Here is a 23,002-nt window from a genome sequence, read left to right as displayed (position 1 = left end):
CACAGTCCCACCAGGGGCTCAAACATCCTAGTCCTGGTCATTACCAACATGGTAGATCGATGCTCCACACCAGTGGTCACCCCCTCATTGGTCAGGTCTGACCATAAACTAATCACCCTTGACATCCACATCCTACCCCCCTCCCCAGCAGGGAAACCTCCAAAAAAAACTTCTCCAAAGCTAACTTTATGCTACTCAAGTCAGAAGTGACAAACTTCATGACACCCATGCACACGGGAACTGAAAGTTCGACTGCTGAATCCTACACTAAGGCACTGTACGAGTACACCCACTCGTGCATGAATCGTGCCATTCCAAATAAAATCAAGATGGTCTCCTCCAAAAAAGGAAGCCAATCTGGTGGTCCCCTGCCATAAACAAACTACACAACAGAAGCAAGAAACTGTTGCAGAAAAGAGGAAAATCACAGGATGCAAAATACTCCCTTACCAGCCTCAGTAAGAAGCTGAGATCCCTCATAAAATCCTCCAAACCTAGTTACAAAAATAAAATTATCAAAGATTCCAAGGACAATCACAAGGCATTCTATTTATGTCAAGAATCTAAATGGCAATGCTCAGATCTGCTCTGAGCTACAACAGAATGGCATTAAATACTCTGATCCCAAGGATATTGCCAATATCCTGGCAGATCGATTCAGTGCCAACTTCACCCCCTCTCACCTCTAAAAGGGCCCATCTCAATACCAAAAAGATTGCCAAATTCCGGTAATCACGGCCACACAGGTAAAAAAAACGCACTCTCCAAAGCTAAGAATACAGCATCCATGGGACCAGACAACATCCCGGGCTGTGTACTACATGAACTACAAAATGAACTGGCACCTCCCCTAAGTGTCATGTTTAATAATAGCCTCACCTCAGGCTTTGTGCCCAATGAGTGGCACACAGTTACACTTATCCCACTCCACAAGGGGGGATCCACCTTGGATCCCGGGAACTATAATCCCATCAGTCTGACGAGCCTGATCTGCAAAGCCATGGAACGCATTATCATGGAACTTATAAACAAAGACATTGGAAAACTTCAAACATTGGACCTCACCCAGTTTGGTTTCGTAAAAGGCCGATCTTGTCTCCTCAACCTGATTGACTTCTTCGGATCAGTCTCCAGAGCTGGGGAAGAGGGCAAGGCGGTCCACACAGCCTATCTGGACTTCGCCAAGGCTTTCGACACCATACCCCACTCTGGAATCACAGATAAACTTACTAAGCTGGGCATTAACTCCTACGTCACTCAAAGGGTTGACAACTGGCTTACTGACAGAACCCAAACTGTAAAAGTAGCAGACTCAAAATCTAGCTCCAGACAAGTGACAAGTAGAGTACCTTAGGGTTCAGTCCTGGGACAGCTCTTGTTTGGCATCTACTTCTCTGAAGTACAGGCCAGCACTAAGGGGGACTCTGGCTAACAAAGTTCGCAGATGACTGCAAACTGGGAGCCATTATTGAATCCCCAAATTATGTGGATATTCTACAAAAGGGCCTTAAAGAAACAGATGCTTAGTGCCAGAGCCATGGGCTCAAGCTCAATGCCAAGAAATGTACAGTTATCCCCTTTGGGAAAAACCATGTACCCATGAATTACCACACAAGTGGCAGTACACTAAACACCGAAAGTGTGATAGGGGACTTAGAGACACAGGTGGACAGTGGTCTCACCTTCGATAGCCACAACAGTCAGGAAATCCTTCTATGTGGCACACCTTATCACTAAGGGCTTTTCATCCAGAAAAAAGGAGGTCATTGTCGCACTGTACTCATCCCTCATTAGACCCATTATAGAGTACAATGCCTCGTTTGGTATGTACCTCACAAGACATCTGCAACAACTGAAAAGGCCACAGAAATACCTCACTAAAAGAATCACAAGCCGAAAGCAGATGCCCTATGCTGACCATCTACATAAAATCCAGCTATACTCTGTTGCATATCACCTACTCAGAGGCGATCTATGATTAACATACAAGGCCATGTCAAACCCAGAGCTGCTGGACATGCTACACTTAAAGAAATTCCAATCTCTCAGAGCCACATGCTCCAGGGATCTAAACCTGGTCATCAGAATGAAAAAAACATGCTGGAGGGATAGGTTCCTGACCCAGAGACTCCCCATACTCTGGAATAGACTGCCCATACATGTCAAGCTGATTGCCTCTTTGGCCCTCTTCAAAAGGAACCTTGACGACTGGATGGAAGATAGGAAATTCACCCCGGGGATCACGTCAGTCGCCCTGCTAGACAGGGGACCAGGGAAGTAAATATTCTGGGAAGAAATAGCCAGGGAATTGTTATGGCTAGGCTTGTATAGGCCCTAGGGCCGATAGCCTAGTACCAACCTATGAACCTATGACTGCTGGTGGACAAAATCCACACTAATGCTACTGCTTGTGTGCAGAGTACAAGGACTGCATGTTGGATATTAAAATAAATCCTGTTTCCTTCAGGATGACACAACAATATGTTTGAATCTCCTCTCTGCCTTCACTCCCGAGATTCCATGATGTTCTCTCCCATTCTGTGGGGTCCAAATCCACAGTAAAACCAGTTGATCATCTCACCTTAGTTTGTCTTTTAAACAATGGTGAACTTGAAGGAATGATTTCTGAAGATGAACTACAAACTGTCTTTTATGCATTGGAGAACTTGAAGGTATGGTTTCTGAAGATGAACTGCAGAAAATGTAGACCGTTTTACTGCAGAAAATGTAGACAGTTTTGCTAGCAACAGTTTAGTGACTTTCAGCACCCCCCATATGGTTATAGAGACAAATCGATCAGTAACTTATGTAAAAACAGCATTGTCTAAGAAATTGGTGCAGCAAAGTTGTTTTAAGATCAGACCTGGCTTATCTGATGTCTGGTGATCCTCCTTGATGGGTCTGTGATTAAAATATTATTTATGCTACATTTAGTTAAGCTGTTTTTCTCAGTTTATCATTCATACTCTTAGATACACTTGTCTTCTGCCTGTTCAGGCTGTGTTGTCATACCCCAGACCAGGTGAGCACACCTAACAACTTCTAGCATTTCTTTTTTGCTGATCACAAAACATCAGATAAGCCAGGCCTCCAAGAAAGCCAGTGGACCTTCCTTGGGATTTTAATTTTGTGTTAGAGAAACTAACACTTACTCTTTTTGAAACAGCTAACCTGGCTGACTTGAGATTTTTAACATAGAAGATGATTTTACTGACTGCTCTAAGCTCTGCGAGTCGAGTATCTGAGTTGTTAGCACTGACGGTGAGCCAACCTTATCTCATTTTCCACAGTGACCGGATTTCTTTGAGAACTGATCCTCCTTTTATGCCTAAAGTGGTATTCAAGTTTACTTTAAGCCAAACTATCCATTTCCCAGTTTTCTTTCCTGAACCCAAAAATGAGAGAGAAAGGATAGCCCATACCATGGGTGCCCACAGATGTACTATCTGGACAGAATTAAATCTTTCAGATATTTGGATAAACAGTTCATTTCTTGTGAAGATAAAAGAAGGGACAACCTGTGTCAAAACAGACTATTTCCGAATGGTTGTCTAAGGCTACTACCCTTTCCTATACTCACCATGACAAAACTATTGCAGGGGAGTATCAAAGCCCACTCTACCAGGGCCTTGGCTCCATCTATGGCTTTTTAGAAAGGGTTGGATTCTGGAAGTATTCTAGAAGCAGCAACTTGGTCCTATGTACATAGTTTTACAAAGCACTATAAGCTTGATCCCTTCTCTAGGTCAAGATCAGGCTTTGGACTATTCTCCAGGGGCTCCTGGACTCTTCTCCTTCCACCTCCCAAAAGTAGTAAGCTAGGGAAATCTACCCATATAGCTAAGGTTACTGCAGCAGTAATTAATATAATGAACAAAGTACAATTGTTCAAATAAACTTACCACAACAGTAGATGTTCAAATGATCACTGCTGTAGCAGCCGCTCCTTTGCTCCATCCCCCTTGTTTTTTGGTATGTTTATCCACGGTGTGGTTATTTATTTTTTAGTCTTCCTAGTATTGTCCTTTCAGGGTTCAGTCTCCCTCTCTCTGTTGACAGAAAAGCACTAAAGGGGTTGGCGCCCAAATTTTTCTGTTATAGTCAGCTCAGCTCGAGCCGCCTCACAGTTTGGGTAAGTGGAAGGTGCCCTGAAGTTTTGAAAGCTGGTCAGCTGTTACATTTTTGGCAGAATATAACCCATATGACTAATGTTACTGCATTTGAACATCTACTGCAATGGTAAGTGTACTTACACAACTGTACTGTCTCTTTGCGCATTTTAAGCTGCTGTCTCTCTCTCCATTCAGCTGCAGCTTATTACACGTGTAAGGCTGTTCTATAATTGCAGAACTAAGTACTGTAATGATACATGCGACTTTTCAGATGTAGCTTACAGCATCTGACAGAGTTTTATATCAAAAGGACAATACATCAATAAAACACACACTGCCCTTCGGTTAAAAGTGTAACATATACAAGTAAAGTAATTCTGTTACTGCAAAACAAAGCATCCCTACAATAGCACTAACACTTCAGATGTGGACTTATTACGTAACTGAAGTTATTCTGAAACTAAAGAACCCAAGTGCAACTACATTACACCTAAATGAACTGCTGTGGGCTTACCACAAACAGAAGCGATTATATAACCACAGAATGAGGTAATACATATATTCCTACAACTATTGGCTTACCAAGGAGTGCTGCAATTGTTTTTTTTTCAAGAAATCTGCCCATCCTCTAACAGGAGTGAAAGATCTTTACAACACTCTCATGCTCCTCATGTCTGCAGGCAGGTCTTGCCAAACTTTATCCTTGAGCAAGAAAGTCCAGTTGTGTACGCTTACCATAAATGTAGATGTTCAAGTGTATTCACTATTGCTGTCATAAGTGAAGAGATTTCCCACTGTGAAAGCCCTTGGACAGCCGAATACCAAAGAATTTTCTCCTCCTCCTGAAAACGGTGGACACCCCAATCAAGTCAAGATGCCTGGGTATAAAGGGAGTCAGCCAACATCATAACTTCAATATTTTCTTGCCTTCAACAGATAGGAGCACTGTAACAGGTCCTAAAGGTCAAGGCCCTAAGCTCAGAACTCCAGAGTACGTACAGAGGAGGAGTGGACAACTTGGAAATAGAGAGGTGAATGCCCACCTCAATCTCATGGGGCTACAGGGGCAGGGTGGGGGGAGAACACTGTAACAGTGAATATACACAAATGTACATTTATGGCAAGTGTACACAACTGTACTATGTTCTTTGTGTTTCACTGTTGCAGTCATAACTGGCAGGATGATTCCCAAAGCTGAAAGAAGGGTGGATGGAAAGTTTAAGAGGAGGAAAGGATGCCCTTGCAAGATGGCAGTGGCAGACCCTGTTCTGGACATAGAGAAGGTTAGAAGGTGATAATGTTTGGTAACAGTATGCACACAGAACCAAGTGGAGTCCTCTACAATGTCCTTAGTGGCCACCCCTTTATAAAAGGCTGTAGACGTAGCAGTTGCACTAGTACAGTGTGACCTCACAGAATCTGGTCTGGTGGTTTCTTTCCATGATGGCTGTAATAAAACAATATCTAAGTTGTAACAAAACCATCTATTTCCTCTAAGAATCCCTACATGATACTTAATTACTTCTACAGAATCTGATGACCTACTGTTTTATTTGCTTAGGACACTACCAAAGCAAACTAACCTGCTACTTTACTTTCTATCTTCGTGGTATCAAAAGTGTTACTAAAGAACCAGGTGACAAAGGCATTGTATCTTACTCAGGACACTGCCTCTACATACAAAGCTTCTTCTAAATCAACTGTCAATTTTCCTGTTGTTCATATGAATGCTTCCTGTAAATGCCACTGACAAACTGCATTTGACACAATCTGTGTAATTAATTGTACTAACTGATTATCTGTCTAACCTTGTGACGTAATGTGTAACCTCATGATGTAACTCTGAGTTTCTATTTTTGATTGACTATTTACTCTCTATACTTGTTAGTGTGTTAAACTGCTGTATATGTCTATGGAGCTTTTCTCCCCGGGCATCTGCTGAAAAAGGACGCTAGTTCAGTCAGACTATCCCGGTCAACAAACGTCAACTAAATAAATAAATGAAAGATAAAGTGGGAGAGCCATTTGAAGACAGATTGTTTGGAAACTGGTCTCCCCTCAGAGCTACAGGCAAAGGCCACAAAACCCTGGTCAGACTTCCTGACGTTCTTTATTCAGTTCTAGTAATACAGTTGCCTATGCGCATCCAATGTATGGAGGATTCCTTCCCCCTTGTTTTGAGGGCTGGGAAAGAAGGTGGGCAAGTGGATTACAGAGATCTCTGTAACCACTTTAGGCATAAAGGAAGGGTTGGTCCTAATCAGCGTTGAAAGTGATGAAAGGTTCCACTCACACAAGGACCTTAAGCTATGAAACCATTCTAGCTGAAGTGATGGCTAGCAGAAAGCCTGCCTTCTAGGTCAAGAATTTCATATCTGCAGAGGCAGCTGACTAGAAAGGTGGGACGGTGAGCTTCTCTAGAATGAAACTGACGTTCCACGGGGAAAGGAGGTTTTCTCGAGGGTCTAATGAGCAACACCTCTCAGGAACTGTTTCATGACAGAAGAAGAGAAGGGGGTTCAGTAGGCAGATAAGCTGAAATTGCGAACTGTAAATTTTAACAGAGGAATAAGAAAGCCCTTTGTCAAAATGTCCTGGTAAGTATGAAAGGATCAGAGGCATCTGGGCGTGAAGAGGGCACTGTCCCTTTTGTCGGCACCATAAAGTGAATTTCTTCCATTTGGCAGAGATAATATCTTGTGTTTGGTCTCCTGGCTTCTTTTAGAATGTCTAGGACCTGTTTGTCGAGGGATCTCCCCCTCTGGGGGGGGGGGGGGGTAACGTATCATCCAAGCTATCAATTTGAGTGTGTTCACGTTGGTGTGCATGATGGTACCCTTTTTCTGTGTTAATACGTCCACTTGTTGGGATAGCAACCACGGTTCCTTCTTGCTTAGACTGCGCATTAGAGGATACCAGAGCTGCCTTGGCCAATCTGGGGCTCTTCTCCTACCTTCAGCAGTACCCTGGAGAGCAAAAGTATGGGGGAAGGCATAGAGAAATAGGTCTGTCCAAGAGAAGAAGGCGGCATCTGTCTTCTAGGCTAACTTTGTTTGGTCTTTGAGCAGAACTTTTTCTTTATTTTATTTATTTATTTATTTAACATTTGTTTACTGGGGTGGTCCGACTTGACGGAGCTATCCATTTTCAGTGGAGGCCCACACAGAAAAGCTCCAGAATAACTGTCAACATACTATACAAAAGATATTTAGATGTGCATTGTGGTTTTTCAAGTAGGACTTTTGGCAAAAAGGTCTATCTCTGGCACACACCATTCTCTGGCTATGCTGAGAAAAAGTTTCCAATGCAGTTGCAACTCAAGAGGGTCTGGCAGACTCCTGCTTAGGAGAACTGCCAATTGATTTGTTTCTCCTGGCAGGTAGAGAGTCATGAGGTGCAGCCATGGAGAGTTTGCAGTTTCCCACAGGTCAATGGCAAAGCGACAGAGAGTAAGAGTGAGTGTCCCCCACTTGTTTATGTAACACATAACCATAGTATTGTCTAGCTTTACTATACTTTCAGTACAAATTGGTCTTTGAAGACGATCAGATCTTTTTGGACTTCCACCAGTTCTTTTAGGTTGATGTGTTTGCTCTTGAATTGGGAGCCCAATCTGCCCCGAGTCTGTAAGCTGTTGTAGTGTGCCCCTCAGGCTATTTCTGAGGCATCTGTGGTCAGGATTTTGTCTTGTGGGATAAACCTGAAGCGAAGGCCCAGGTAGAGCGGGAGCAAGGTTGGGCCCACCAAGCAAACTCTTTCCTTAGAAAAGGGAGAAGCTTCATTCTGAAGTTGACTGATTGAGAATGTTGGCACCACACATTTCTGAGATACCACTGCAGCTTCCACATATGTAGTCTGGCCAGGGGGATCATGAGGATGCAAGAGGCAATGTAACCTAAAGTTCTGAGGATCTCTCTGGCTGTGAAGTAGTTCATGAGAAAGAGATTTTTTAAGTACAGAATTAGAATGGCATCCTTGTCTGAGGTAGAAAGACCTTCTGAAGACAGGAGTCCAGCAAGGTCCCCAGAAACATAGTACTGTTTGTGGGGATGGTCTGATACTTTTGGTCACTGATAGTGAACCCAAGTGAAGCCAGGATCTCTTGGTTGTAAAGCAGATTTGTTTCTAATTTTTCTAGACTGTCTGCTTCAATGAGGTAGACATCTAAGTAGGGGTAAATCTGAATGCCCTTTGACCTTCAGAAGGCTACCATCGCTAGGCATTTTGTGAAAACCCTGGGTGCAGCAGACAAGCCAAAGGGCAGAAAGTACAGTTGTGTACACTTACTATAAATGTAGATGTTCAAGTGTATTCACTGTTGCAGTCCTCACATATGGGTTATCTGGCTCCTTGTAGCCCTCAGTCGGCCCGAATACCAGATTCCTTGGTATATGATGTCGGCTGCCTCTGGTTGTAAAACTGATGTCAGTACGTCAGGTATAAAGGGAGGCAGCCAACGCCATTTCCTCAGTTTTTCTTGCCTTAACTGTCAGAAGGCCCCAAAAGAAGGCTAATCCAGGAATGGTAGCACCCTGGACACATGTCACACAAAAAATAAAAATCCATAGTCTGTGCCTTAGGAAAAAAGGGGGAATGGAGGGTGAGAAACCAGGACTGCAACAGTGAATACACTCGAGCATCTACATTTATGGCAAGTATACACAACTGTACTATGTTCTTCATGTTTCACTGTCGCAGTCCTCACATATGGGTTGATTCCCAAAGCCCAGTAAGAAAACAAAGGGGGGAGGAAGGATCACAGATTAAGGGTTGGTAAGGAGGCCCTGCAAAACTGCATAGGCAAAACCAGCCCTGGATTTAGAAAACAAAGGTAGATTGTGATGCTTTGTGAAAGTATGGACAGAACACCAAGTAGCTGCTTCTAGAATGTCCTTAGTAGGCACACCTCTCAGAAAGGCGGCAGAGGCTGCTCTAGTAGAATGGGTCCTAATACCCTGAGGGGGAACCTTTCCAAGCTGCAGGTAACAAAAGTGAATACAATCAGCAATCCATTTGGAGATGGTTTGTTTTGAAGTAGCTTTACCCTGAGCCACAGGAGCAAAACTAACCAACAACTTTTCAGATTTTCAAAGGATTTAGTCCTAAGTAAAATCTCAGCTGTCTATGCACATCAAGAGAGTTCAGAATACTTTCCCCTTTATTTTGGGGATTGTTGAAAAATGTAGGCAGGTGAACAGACTGGTTAAGGGTTAAACTAGAAACTACCTTAGGCATAAAAGAGGGACTGGTTCTCAGAGAAACCCGATCTGAGTGAAAAATAATGAAAGGTTCGCAGCTCAGCTTAGATACCCTTTTGCTGAAGTAACAGCTACAAGGAAAGCAGTCTTCCAGGATAGAAACTTCAAATCTGCAGAGGCAGCTGGTTCAAAGGGAGGCAGAGTAAGTTTTTCCAGGACAAAATGAATATCCCAAGCAGGAGTAGGAATTCTTCTGGGAGGTCTAAGATTAGTAGCTCCCCTCAGGAACTGTTTCATCAAGGGGTGAGAAAAAATGGGTTGCTCAAAAGAACAACGAGCCGAAATTGCTGAAGCATGAATTTTGACTGAAGAAAAAGAAAAGAGGATCCCCAGCGGGGTACTTATCTGAAGGTGTCTTCAACTTGGTAGTCAGAAAGTGAAATGAAGGTAAACGGTCGACCGGCACTAGTGTGAATTGCATCTGCTTCGGGCTCCATGGCAAGAAAGACTGAAGGAATGGCGTCGTCTGCCTCCCTTTATACCTGACATACTGACATCAGTTTTACAACCGGCGGTAGCTGATGTCATATACCAAGGACTCGTATTCGGGCTGACTGAGGGCTACCGGGAGCCGGATAACCCATATTTGAGGACTGCAACAGTGAAACACAAAGAACATCACATAATTGATAATTCCTCACACTTGCTCTGAAGTTTAAGAACCTCCTATGAGATTCTTCTATGCCTCTTTTAGATCTAAGGTTGCCATGTAAGCATTGGGTGAAATCACGGACAGCAATTTTTGTAGGGTTAGCATTTTGAATTTTGGTACATGTAGAAATCTGCTGAGTGTTGACAAGTCCACAATAGGCCTCCAGGTATCCTCTTTTCTGGGGTGAGGAAAGGACCTTTCTTTGAAATGTGTTTGGTACTGGTTCCACAGAACCCTGGGTGCACAAGAGCTGCATTTGCTTTAAGGTCTCTGCTGATTTGGTGGAATATCTGGGGAACCTGATTGAATAAGAGGCTGTTTGAACTGAGGTCAATGATTTTCAGTACCCACTGATCCATGGTAATACGAGTTTAATTCTTTAAGAAGAGGGACAGACATCCTCTTAGTCTTGGGGGGGGGGGGAGTCTCACAGAGAAGTTATAATTTGTCAGTGCTAGGTCACTGTTGCTGGGATCCCACAGGGCTATTTGAATCTGTTTGTCACTGTCTAGGTCACTGATGCTACCTTTGCCTCCTTTCCTTTCAAAGTGTCCTGTGTCAAAGGCTTAGACTGGGAGGCTGGAAAGGACCAGTGCTTGGTACGGTAACAGTGGCTTAAGCAGGGAGGGTGAACCTGAAAAAAATTCCTTGACTGTTTGCATGAACTTGGCCTTATCCTCCATCTTACTAAGCACTGCTTTAACCTTGGGGCTAAAAAGGAAATCTTTGTCCAAAGAAACATCTAAGAGACTGGATTTTACATGTTCTTTGTAACCTTAGATCTAAAGACACACAGCCCTCAGCCAGGCACATCTTTTAATGAAATATCCTGTAGCTGCTGCATTGCTGGGAAGCTTCCGGAGCATCATAGCCACAGTGTAAAGAGTGCTTAGCTATCTGACAGCAAGAACTGCATGAGTCTAGCAGTTACAGGGAGAAGGCCTTATTTTCAATCCCCACCAGTTTTTACTTCATCTGGTCCAGAATGGTTTCCTGACACTTCATATGAAACTGGCAATTTAAAGCCCTCATAACCAGGGTAGCAGAGGTGTAGACTTTCTTTCAGGACCTGTCCAAGGCTCTGCTTTGTCAACTGGCAGGGGATTTTTGGAAGTGCTAGCTTTAGGTCCCTTAGGACCCTAAGTCACCACTTCAGGGTCTGCTACAGGGTTCTTGAAAATGTGTCTGTGGGAATCCACAACTCTGTAGCATCTATCAGGTTTCTGAGGGGCAGGGAGGAGGACGTCTGTCTGTAAGGAAGAATCCAGCAATCATTTACTACCGCTAAGACTGGAGGAATGGCAAGAGGTTTATACTCAAGGAGTTTTAGAAATTCCTTAACCTTCTTCTTCGACTGCTGATACTCTATGCATCCCATTTAAAGTGTTCCTTCAGTGTATGTAGGGTCTCCCCAAAGGAAATGTCCTCAGGGGAAGCTGAGGCAAGGTTCTCATTTAAATCCGAATCCCTGCAGGAAGCAATAGATAAACCTTCCTCAAAGGTAGGTAGTCAAAAGAATCAGAAGACTCCTGTGGGGAATGCCCCTTTTTCTTTTAACAGGGGAAGATTCAAGAGCAGAACCTGGGAGTGAAAGACATCTGGATCTGACTATAGTGATGAAATCCTCATCCAGCCTAACTAGGTCCTGTTGAAATGCCTGAATTTGGAGTGACAGCCAGAAGGCCTCAGCTGGATGTACCCTTTTTATGTGACATCTTAGGCTTGAACCTAAAGGCGACTCCTGCTCCACGGCTGGGACTCAGGTGGACAGCTGAATCCTGAGGAAGATGAACTGAGGAGGTCTGCTGAGGATGCGAGACTCTTGAGACACTGACAGTTTGAGAGCGGTTGTTGGAAGCCATAACTTGCAAAGCAGCTCTGGACCTAACTGACGAGCTACGTCCTTCGGCTTGTGCGGAAGTAGGAGGACTCAGAGCCTAATCAGACTCCGAATGGGTCTCAATAGAGGTCTGTGCCACAACCTCAGTCAATGGAGGGAACTGTGAAAGCTTCTTACCTTCTTTGATGAAAACAAGCCTAGGTGGCCTGGTGGATGATGAGTGAGCTTCGCTCGATACCCTAAGTTTTGGACACTTTCCCTTCCACTGCCTAGGGAGATTAATCTCGGCCTTAGTGGATGACATAGTATATGAAGGCCCTAGCAACTTGCTAAAGTGTATAGCTAAAATTTCAGCTCTATGCTTGACTGTTTTACTGTAAAAGTGAGTACAGAACCAACAGTTAGGTACTTTGTGTTCTGGGCCCAAACAGGTAACACAAAAAGGAGTGAAAGTTCCGGTGTGGTATCGGACTGCCACAGGGGAGACAGTTATTAACTTTCTCTGACATTAGTCAAAAAACATACGAAAAGCTCCCCAACGGAGTACTTAACTTTGGACGTATTCTTTCTCTGGTGTGAACTGACCGATGCATTGAGCAACTCTTTGCTTCTGGCTCCGACCGCAAGAAAGAACTGGGGTTATGGCACCTTCCCTTTATACCTAAAAGTCTTGATGTCGGTTGGGGCATCCACTGGCTTCAGGAAGAGGAGGAGAAGAAAATATTATGGTAGGCGAGACAGCCAAGGTCTTCCATGGCGGGAAATTCCCATCAGTTATGAATGCAACAGTGAAACATGAAGAACATACCAGCATTCCTCTCCAATGCACACTTGCATGCAGAGATAAACACAGGACATGCTCAAACATGTGCATGTCTGACATATGAAACATGCCCTCCCTCACAGACACTGGGTTGGGACTTCACAGCTTGAGATGAAAGGGATACTTTTCTAATGTCACAAGACAATTCCATCATTCTTCAGCCCTGATAGCATTACAACTTACTCATCATCATCTGCCATTCGATTCTTCCTCTGTTGTCTGCAGATCATAATCAGAGTGACGATGACAGCAATTACGACAATGCCAGCAATAAGTCCCCCAATGATGGCTCCCGTGTTTCTAGCAACTTCCGGCAGTGGTGTTTCTGAAAAAGAACAGTTTTGGCTAAATAAGAAATAGTTGGCTAGGTGAGCATTAAGAAATTCAGTATTGTTATTTATTTCAATCACATCCAAGAGGAACATGCTGAGAGGAAAACTACTCAGTTTAAAATGAATACAGTGGCAGGAGTGATTTGGAATAATGCTATATAATGTAACAATAAAGCAGAACTGCAAGGTACACAAGAAACTTAAGACACCTCACACTTTAAGAGTAATAAAAACATAGAACAAAAGTGCATGAAGAAGAAGAGGCAGAAACAAATTCCTGTAACTATGAATCCACACTGTACCAAATCTTTTTTCCTTAGGTCTGCCTTTTTCTACCATGAATGGAATACAATGTGGTTTGGGTATGTGTGCTTCCACATATGCAGTGTCACCCTGCTACTTGGTTTCCTGGGTTATATTCTCTAGCCCCTACACATACAGGGAGAAACTAGCACCCCCCCCCCTTCCCAGACAGACCGACCTTACAAAAGCAGCTCAATTTTCCCATATCAACCCTGTAGGACAACGATCATTAACAGAACTCAAGTCAGGATCATTAACAGAACTCAAGTCAGCTTACCAGACAGGAGTTCCCCTCTGTGTTACCAGGCTAGCCTTATGAAAGTAATCTAACTGCTTATTAACTAGGCCTCTACCAGGTAAATGCTATTTTAACTAAGGAAACTTGAATTCTGAAAAAGTAACTTCTTACCAGGACTAAGTCCTATGCTGTCTACTAAACAGTTAACTAAAACCAGTGCTGTTTAGTTAGCCATAAAACATCTACTTGATTTAGCACTGATTTGTAAACATTGTAACCTATCCTTAAATACTTTAGAATTTATATATCAATACAGTTAACTGTTTTCCTTCTTTAATGTTCTATCTGCAGACAAGTAGTTACAGTCTTGCAATAACCCAAGTTAAATAAGTATCACTTTTTGACTTTATACTGAAGGTAGCTAAGCAAGTCTGAACTTTAAGTCTTCCATCATGCATCCTGAAATTCAACAGAAACATGCAGCATATTTCTGTGCTCCTGAACATAGTAGGTATTTTATTTTGCATAAAAATTGAGGTACTTATTGTCTTCTATCATCATGGACTCTAGGGGACTTACCTGCCAGTCAAACTTCATTGTCCATTTACTTCAGGGATATAAACAAGGCTGCACAACTCTGTTTCAGTTATTGCCATTGACAACTCTGCATAAAGATAAAGGTTTATGAGAAAAGTAATGCCTACTAAATGGCTTATCTTGGACTCATATTTCTTCCATTGCGTGGCTCAGAATACCAAGGCAGTTTGAAAAAAATCATGAACGTTAAAGGAAAACAAGTCTGTAAAGTTACTACTACTGCTACACTAGATATTTTTATTTGTTTATTGGTTGATTTCTTGAAATTTGTTTACAGGGAAAGTTTGACTTTAGCAGTGCCCTTTTTTTTAGTGGAGGCCCGGGGAGACTGACATCCTGGACGTCAACTATATTGTTTCATCGTTTGCAGTCAGTTTCATTCATGAATAAAAGTTCCATCATTCAGACATTCTTGGGTACTTATGTATTATCGCAACCACATTTTCTCAAACAATAACAAGGAAGTGTAATCAGGAAGGGTAGACTGTAAAAAAAACTCTTCTGGGATGTTGGTGGTGGCTTTTTAAAATGAGTAAGGGTTCAAATTTGAAGATTTGTGGCTAGCATGCTTGAAAGACATCAAGCACTGAATTCAGCGAGCGATCCCAGTGGCTGTCTGTATATACGTACGTTGGCCTGAAAGGAGTGTGGGCAGTCATAGCTTACGATGTTAGAAACACACACACACTTCCAATGAAGTAGCTGCTTTTGAGCACACTAGCCAGAAATCCTAACATGTGCAAACCCTTACTAGTTTTACAAACCCACCACCAAGATCGTGTTTCAACAGTCTACCCTTCCCGATTACTTTTTTAAGAAGTTAGACTGGGTACTGCTTTGCTTTTCTTTCCTGATGCTTTCCGTTCTCAGGGCAAAGGCTGAGAACGCGGAACGTGTTTTAAGTGGAACGTTGGACTTTCTTAACTGACATATTGAGATGCTGGCAGTAAATGGGGAAACCTATTTTTCAAACCTTATTTTTTCAGCCATTGAACTGAAAAAACATCCTAAAAACAAGAACACATTAAAGAAAACACATCTTTGAGGTTTTCTCATACTTCATTGGTCCCAGTTGACACAAGGAGAAGCAACCAGCATCAGGGCGAAAATGTGGTTGCGATAATACGTAAGCACCCATTCTTGATATCAGTTACACCACCAGTATGTACAGATCGCCAGGTTTTACTTAAGAATATTGCTACTACAAATACTTGTTCAAAATGTAGGACAAAGGAAGATAAAATAAAGAGTTAGAGCAGCCCAAAGAAAAGGAGGAGGCACAAGGAAGACAAAGGAGATTAAATGATAGTGGGGTACATTAAGTTTTGTGCAGCAGAGAGTTATGGCACAAATTCATATAGCTATATTAGTATATGTTTAACCTGGGGCGGTGCATGTGTAAAGTGGGAGAGTATTCGAGCTATTAGCAATGCAGTGTGAATACAGGCAGTAAGTATCCTGCACTACTGTTAGGTTTGGCTACAGGGAGTAATGATTTGTTCATAGGTTGGTACTAGGCTATTAGCCCTAGGGCCTATACAAGCCTAGCCATAACAATTCCCTGGCTATTTCTTCCCACACTATTTACTTCCCTGGACCCCTGTCTAGCAGGGCGACTGACGTGATCCCCGGGGTGAATTTCCTTTCTCCCATCCAATCGTCAAGGTTCATTTTGAAGAGGGCCAAAGAGGCACTCTGCTTGACATGTATGGGCAATTTATTCCAGAGTCTGGGGAGTCTCTGGGTCAGGAACCTATCCCTCCAGCATGTTTTGTTTATTGTGATGACAAGGTTTAGATCCCTGGAGCATGTGGCTCTGAGGGATTGGGATTTCTTTAAGTGTGGCATGACCAACAGCTCTGGGTTTGACATGACCTTGTATGTTGAGCAGAGATCACCTCTGAGTAGACGATATGCAACAGAGTATAGCTGGAGTTTTTTAAGGCGGTCAGCATAGGGCATCTGCTTTAGGCCTGTGATTCTTTTACTGAGGTATTTCTGCGGCCTTTCCAGTTGTTGCAGATGTCTTGAGAGGTACATACCAAATGGGCTGTTGTATTCTATAATGGGTCTAATGATGGATGAGTACAGTGGGACAATGACCTCCTTTTTCCTGGATGAAAAGCCTTTAGTGATGAGGTGTGCCACATAGAAGGATTTCCTGACTGTCAGTGAAGGGTAGAGGTCTCTTAGTAGTGTAGGGTTGAATGATGGAGTAAAGCAATGGGAAACTTTCAGGGCTGTGCAGTAGTTTGAAGTCTGTAATCAGCTGTGAGTACAACAGAAAATTATTTAGCTTGAGCCAGTATACTTGTTTTAGAGACAGGCAGTGATGTGATCAATATTGCTGGTTGGTTGTGAATATGGCTACTTTACTGCAGCATTGTTAGTTTGGCTGACAGAAAGGAGATGAAATTGGTTAGGGTAGGAGAGGCATATAACAGGATTGGGAGTAGTACAAGAGTGGCTATGTTCTGTTTAGCAGTGTCAATAAAGTAGTACTTTATTCTATAGATGCAACATTGCTTTTGGTCTGCCTTCTTTGTATCTTGCTAAAGGCGGAGATCAAATTTCAGGTGGTTGTCTATATTCACACCTAGTAGATTGGTTTGAGATACCAGTTCTATGTTGCTCTTGCTGGTTGATACATGGTGGGGAGGGGGAGACCTAATTGGTCAATAGTAAATATTATGGTGCAATGTTAGTTTGATGTGTGTATTAAAACTTTCAAGACAAAACACCTAACCAAACTGTCAAAGCCCACCCTGAAGACAACACATTTCCAACCTTACCTTAAGCTGCTCACATACCACTAGATAACATACATCTGTAATTATACCTGATATTTCACTCTAACATAAATACCAATTCTACTATTAGTAAACCCACCCTCAGACTAGACGTTCTCCTCTTAACCTCCCTAACAGCTTTGCTGTTAATTCTCAATCTCGCTACAACTATATCATCACATACCCCCATTCACCAATACACATCAGTAACCACTTCTATCTCCCCCAACAAACAACACATCGTCTCACTTATCTCCGCCCAGCTTTTCCCCTATACTCTCCCATACTATTTGATCCACAAATTGGCCTCCTCACGACACTCGATGCCAGTACCATCACCTATCTATAACAAAAATACTCCATGGCACTCATTCTTCATCACCTATCTACTCAAAAGTGGAGACATACATCCTAATCCAGGACCACCCTTTAATCCTAACCCCAAAGATTTGAACATACTAACAATGAATCTTAGAAGTATATGTAATAAAGCAGCCCCACTAATGCATGCCTGGATTGATCAAAATAAACCTGACATACTAGCCCTTACCGAAACATGACTACACCCCAATGTAAAAGACTCAGAAATAATACCTCCAACATCTGCAATAACCAGAAGAGATAGCTCTAAAAAGGGGAGGGATAGCCCTTCTATATCCCTCTGCACTCAATATCACACCATTAATGTACCCACCTTTTCTAATGCTGAGATACTAATCTCTTTTTTGAACATCAGCACAACAAAAATAATTTGCATAACAGTAATATATATATCCCACCAGGTCACAATATACCAGTGCTGGAAGATGGATTATCCTGGACATCACAAACAGTAAATCACAAAACAATAATCTTAGGAGATGTTAATACAGATTGGCAGACCACTGCTTCCATCTCCCCCATAAATAGCATCAGTCTCTACAGTTTTTTACAGCTTACCAATAGTCCAACAAGATTCAGCAAAGATCTTACCTGCCAATCCATCCTAGACTGGATCCTAGTATCCCAACCCTAGCAAATTATCCCTCTTCAGGGACACACTTTCCCTGAGCGATCAACTGCTAGCTTATGCTATTAGGACAAACTACCAACAGCTATGAGTACACACTGTAAAATCGGTTAGGAATTCAACTAATTTTTGTCAGCATAAATTCAGCAATCTCCTACATGAAATAGACTGGACACCCCTTACACTACTCCCCCTAATGATGCCATACCATACTTTAATAACACCTTCCTTCACATACTTAATACCCTAGCCCCTACTTGTATGAACAGAGTCAAAAAGAACTCAGCCCTATGGCTCTCTAATGAATGCAAACACCTGATGAAGCAAAAGGACCTAAACTGAAAAACCTGGAAACTAAATAAAAACTAACAAAATCATGTCAACTTCAAAACACTACGTAACAAAGTTGTAAAATCAATCAACAGAGATAAGATATCATACTATTCCCAGCTTCAAGTCCAAAATAAAAACAACCCCCCAAAGTTTTGGGGCTCAATATCTACTCTACTTAACCCTAGGACAAACAGAGACACACCCCATCACCTGATACCCCTCCATCACAAATAGCTGAAGACTTTAAACAAGCACTTCATAAAATCAACAGCAGCCCTACTAACACCCCGAACACTGGACCCCCCCTTCAACCTATTTAGGCTGCAATCCTATACCATCTACTACTGCTAACCCTATCATAATAACCCCCCTACTCAAGAAAATGTCATACAAACCCTATTCTCATTTCAGCCCATACCCACAAACACCATAAACTGCTACAAAAACTAAAACTCTGTTCTATCTCGGCTGATAACCTTCCACCACACTACCTCAAACTGGCTGCCAACTCAATCACCTACCCAATCAGTATCCTTGTAAATAAGTCTTTATCTGAATCAGAAGTACCAACCATATGGAAACAATCTTACATCATCCCCATCCACAAAAGAGGCAACTCTACTGAACTAACCAATTTCCATCCTATATCCATCTTGTCATCCATATGCAAAATTCTCAAGAGAGGTATCCATCAGCAGATAATGCAATACCTATTGTAAAACAATCTTTTAACCCAACCCTAACATGGTTTCCCATCCAGCCACAGCACTACAACTCTACTATCCTTTACAGACACTGTGAACAATGCCAGATGCTGTACCACCTCAGTATTTCTTGACCCCTCTAAGGCCTATGACACGGTCTGTCACCCCCTACTACTGAACACACTGTCTAACTTAGGCTTCTCACATAACACAGTAAAATGGTTTCAGAGCTACCGCAAGGATCGTAAACAAGCAGTGAAATAAATGGTCTAACAAACTCTCACCCTTTCACAACTCTACTGGAGTTCCTCAAGGCTCCATCTTCGGATCCCTACTCTTCAACATTTTCGCTAACAACCTTCACATTTCCTCCCACCCTGGAACACTCAGTCAATATGCTGATGATTCTACCATAATTTCAATCACTACCAGAACTGCTTTCAATAACTAAACAGTCCTTTACTGGAGTCGAATCCTGGCTAAAAAATGCCCACTCTTTCTTAATTCAAAGAAGGCTAAATCAGTACTCTTCCACCCTAAAAACACCTTCCCTGTCACTGACGATTTCAACATCTTTGCATCTGACAACACTGTCAAAGAAATAGTGCAGGAAACCAAACTTCTAGGAGTAATCATTGACAAACTTTCTTTGACCACCATATACAGCAAAATATACAGAATACTCATCAAAAACTGAGACTCGTACAGTAACAAACATTTCTTAACTACAACAACCAAAGTTTCCCTAGCAAAAACCTTTTTACTTCCCTCCCTTCATTACGGTGCCCCTATCCTAACTAATTTACAAACTTCTACCCTAAGCAAGATAGAACACTGCTACAACAAAGTAGTTAAGTTTACCACAAACTGTAAATATCACAGACATCACTGTAAAGTACTCCTAGAACTAAACTAGCTTGAAGTCCCCAACAAACTTGCTTTTTTCAGCTATCCACTTTGAACATCCTTATTTTCAAGCCTACTGCCTGCCCTAGCCAACTTAGTCACCTCTTAGAAGATAAAAATCTCTTTGCTATCTCAACCCCCCCCCCCCAAAAAAAAAAAAAAAACCCAGGTCACTCTCTGTATTCGTATTCTGTCTCTAAACTATGGAATTCTCTATCTGCAGCTACCAGGTCTATGCCTTAAAGCCTCTTTAAAAAACATCTAAAAAATACTTGGCTCTGCTCCTGTATAAATCCGTCCTAATGCCCATCTCTTCCTCTTCTTCCATGCTAGCTTCATTTTCTTCTTTGGTCGCATCTCACTCCTTCACAGTCTACAAGATCCTAATGTCTCTTGTAACTCCTTCTCTGTTTCTATACCACATCCTTAAGCTACTGCTCAGTCTGTAATATCTCTATTCTTCTTAACTCTCTCACTATCTTTCTGCATCACTAACTCTTCTGCTATTACTTTCCGAACTGAAACCAACATTGTATTTTTCATGTACTATAACAGCTGATATCATACACTGTACTACTAACATACTACTTTTGTACACTTTATCTGCTCATAGACTATGTATATGCTGTTAGAATTACTAAAATTGTCTATAATGATATAACTCTATAGAATTGTCCAGATGTGTAGTATATCTTGCAACTTCGCTTATATTCTATCAACTTATTTCTGAACAGTATTCTTCATGTCACTTTTTTATTGTTTTTTGGAGTATAATATATTTGTTTTGCATTATGTGGAGATTTTCTCCCCGGGCCTCCTCTGAAAATGGGTTCTGTAGACCCAGGGTCCATTCCGGTAAACAAATGTCAAACAAATAAATATATAAACTCTCATTTATGTTCACTTATCTATATTTTGCATTCCACCTCATTTCATGTAACTGTATTTTATGTACATGTCAAAACTGGTGTAAAATGCTGAGCTTTTCTCTGCAGGCCTTCACTGAAAAGGTTTTAATCCCAGTTGGACTTTCCTGGTAAACAAAGATAAAAAATAAATATGGGTAGATTTTTTTGGGAAGAAGAGAGAATTGAAGTGAACAGTGGTATTTGTTTTTTTTTTTGATTTAGGGAGGAGTTGTCAGTTTTCGAGCCAAGCATCTACGGAGAAGGATTTCTGGGTGAGCATTTGGAACATAGGTAGTGTCCTAGCAGCACATATTTGAGTGGAGTTGTACAGTGGCGTCTTTGGCTGCTGTGTTTAGGTCATAGATAAATAAGGTAAACAGTAGTGGCTCTAGAATGGAACCTTGTAGGCCTCCAATGAATATAGGAGGGAAAGAGGAAAAATCATTATGTCATCTCACTGCTTGGGATCTAATAGAGAGGTAACTAAGAAACTAGTTAAATGAGGAGGAGGATGATAGCCCATAGGAAGAGAGTTTAGTTACGAGAATTTGATGACTGTGTCAAATGCCTTGGCCAAATCCATAAATAAGGCTTAGTTTAGAAGACCTGAATTTCTATTGTGATTTATTATATCTGTGAACCTTAGAAGGGTAATGGTTGTACTATGATTGGGTCTGAAAACATGGAGTGAGGGATAGAGGAGGTTGTGAGAAATAATATATGTAGTAAGATGAGAGTGAGTACATATTTCCAAGATTTTGGATAAGGGTGAGAGAATGATGATTGGTCTATAATTTGTGAGCTCAGTTGATGAGCCACCTTTATGGAGGGGTATTATACAGGATTTTTCCCATAAGGTTGTGACATATTTTTTGGATACAGCAGTTTATGAGAACTGAAACTTGATATGCAAGGCTATCTGCTGTGAGTCTGAGGTATTCAGAAGGAAGATGGTCAGGGGCTATGGTTATTGTCTTAAGGTTGCACAGATATTTTTTAATTGGAGATATTGCACTGGAGTGAGCGACAAGGTCTGTTACGGCTTCTGTGACTGGAATGGGATGGCTGGATTTGTAGTAGTTTTGTTTTACAGGACAGAGTTTATTGTGTTTGTAAAATGTGAGATAAACTGTGAAGCAATGCTTTGGGAGTTATTGGATGGGGCTGGGCTGGGCTGATTTTCCAGGACCGAGCAAAACATTTATTGATCTTCAGACATTTTTTGGATTGTCTGATGATGAATTTTGGGTGTTGCTATCATAAGCTTTTCCTTTTGTTTTATGCATTGTTTACTGTAGCTCCTTAACCACCTACACTGTTGCACAGATGTTTGAGACTTGCTTTGTAACCATGACTTTTGGGCTTTGTCTCTAAGTTGCATTTTTGTTTTTAGTTAACCAAGAGGCTGGTTTGTTTGAAAATCTTTCTGGTTCTTAATGGTGCTTGCTCTGCCAGGATATTTAAAAATATTCTTTTAAATGTGTCTACTGCTTCATCAAGGTGCAGGGTTTTAAGTGGAGTCCTGTTGATCTGGAGCAGGTTGTAAGTAAAACTTTCTTTACTAAAGTTACTGAGGTTTCTGACTGTATTACAGGGATTAACCTTGTGAGACTGTTTGAAGCCTCTGATTATGTAGCTTAGCTTGTGGTCACTTAGGCTACAGAGTAGGGTGCTACTTGTGACAACGTTGTTTGGGTTGGATGTCAAAATCCAGTCTAGGATGGATTATTCACATGTGACCTTATTAATTCAAATGGGAGTTTTGATCAATTGAGAGAAGCTGCATAGCTGAACTGAATTTTTGTTTTCTAGGGATATCTTTTGCCAGTCTATGTTAATGTCATCTAGCATGACGGTTTCCAGTCTTACACTGGTCAAGATCCAGGAAAGGATCTCTTCCAGGAAAGGAATGTTGTACAGACCTACAATAACTAGAGATTTGTAAGTTTGGGGAGTGAGATGAGAACTTCATCTTTGCTGAAAGTGGGTACAGTAAGTGGGGAAATCAAACATTTCTGTACAAAAGAACAAATCCACTTGATTTTTGTTGGTTCCATCTTGTCTGATTATATTACAACCTGGTGGGAGTATTTCTGTATTTTTGTTAATTGGTTCTAACCAGGTTTCTGTGGCAATGAAGTGATCAGGGAAGCAGTGGACCATACACGCATGAACTTCTATGATTTTGTTATAGAGAC

General features: G+C 41.8%; 1 protein-coding gene across 1 annotated transcript in view; it reads right to left on the bottom strand.

Moving 5' to 3' along the window:
• Positions 1-23,002, bottom strand: part of LOC122809298 (nectin-2-like) — a 214,006-nt gene that overhangs the window by 45,112 nt on the left and 145,892 nt on the right. The window contains exon 2 of the mRNA XM_044080683.1: positions 12,869-13,010. Coding sequence (XP_043936618.1) covers positions 12,869-12,915 — 47 coding nt within the window. The 5' untranslated portion in view covers positions 12,916-13,010. The remainder of the gene's footprint in view (positions 1-12,868; positions 13,011-23,002) is intronic.

The sequence above is a fragment of the Protopterus annectens genome, chromosome 8.part0 (assembly GCF_019279795.1).
Source record: "Protopterus annectens isolate FY-2018-M chromosome 8.part0, PAN1.0, whole genome shotgun sequence".
Taxonomy (NCBI): Eukaryota; Metazoa; Chordata; order Ceratodontiformes; family Protopteridae; genus Protopterus; species Protopterus annectens.
The sequence above is the reverse complement of the archived record's forward strand: the minus strand, read 5'-3'. Positions and strand labels throughout refer to the sequence as shown.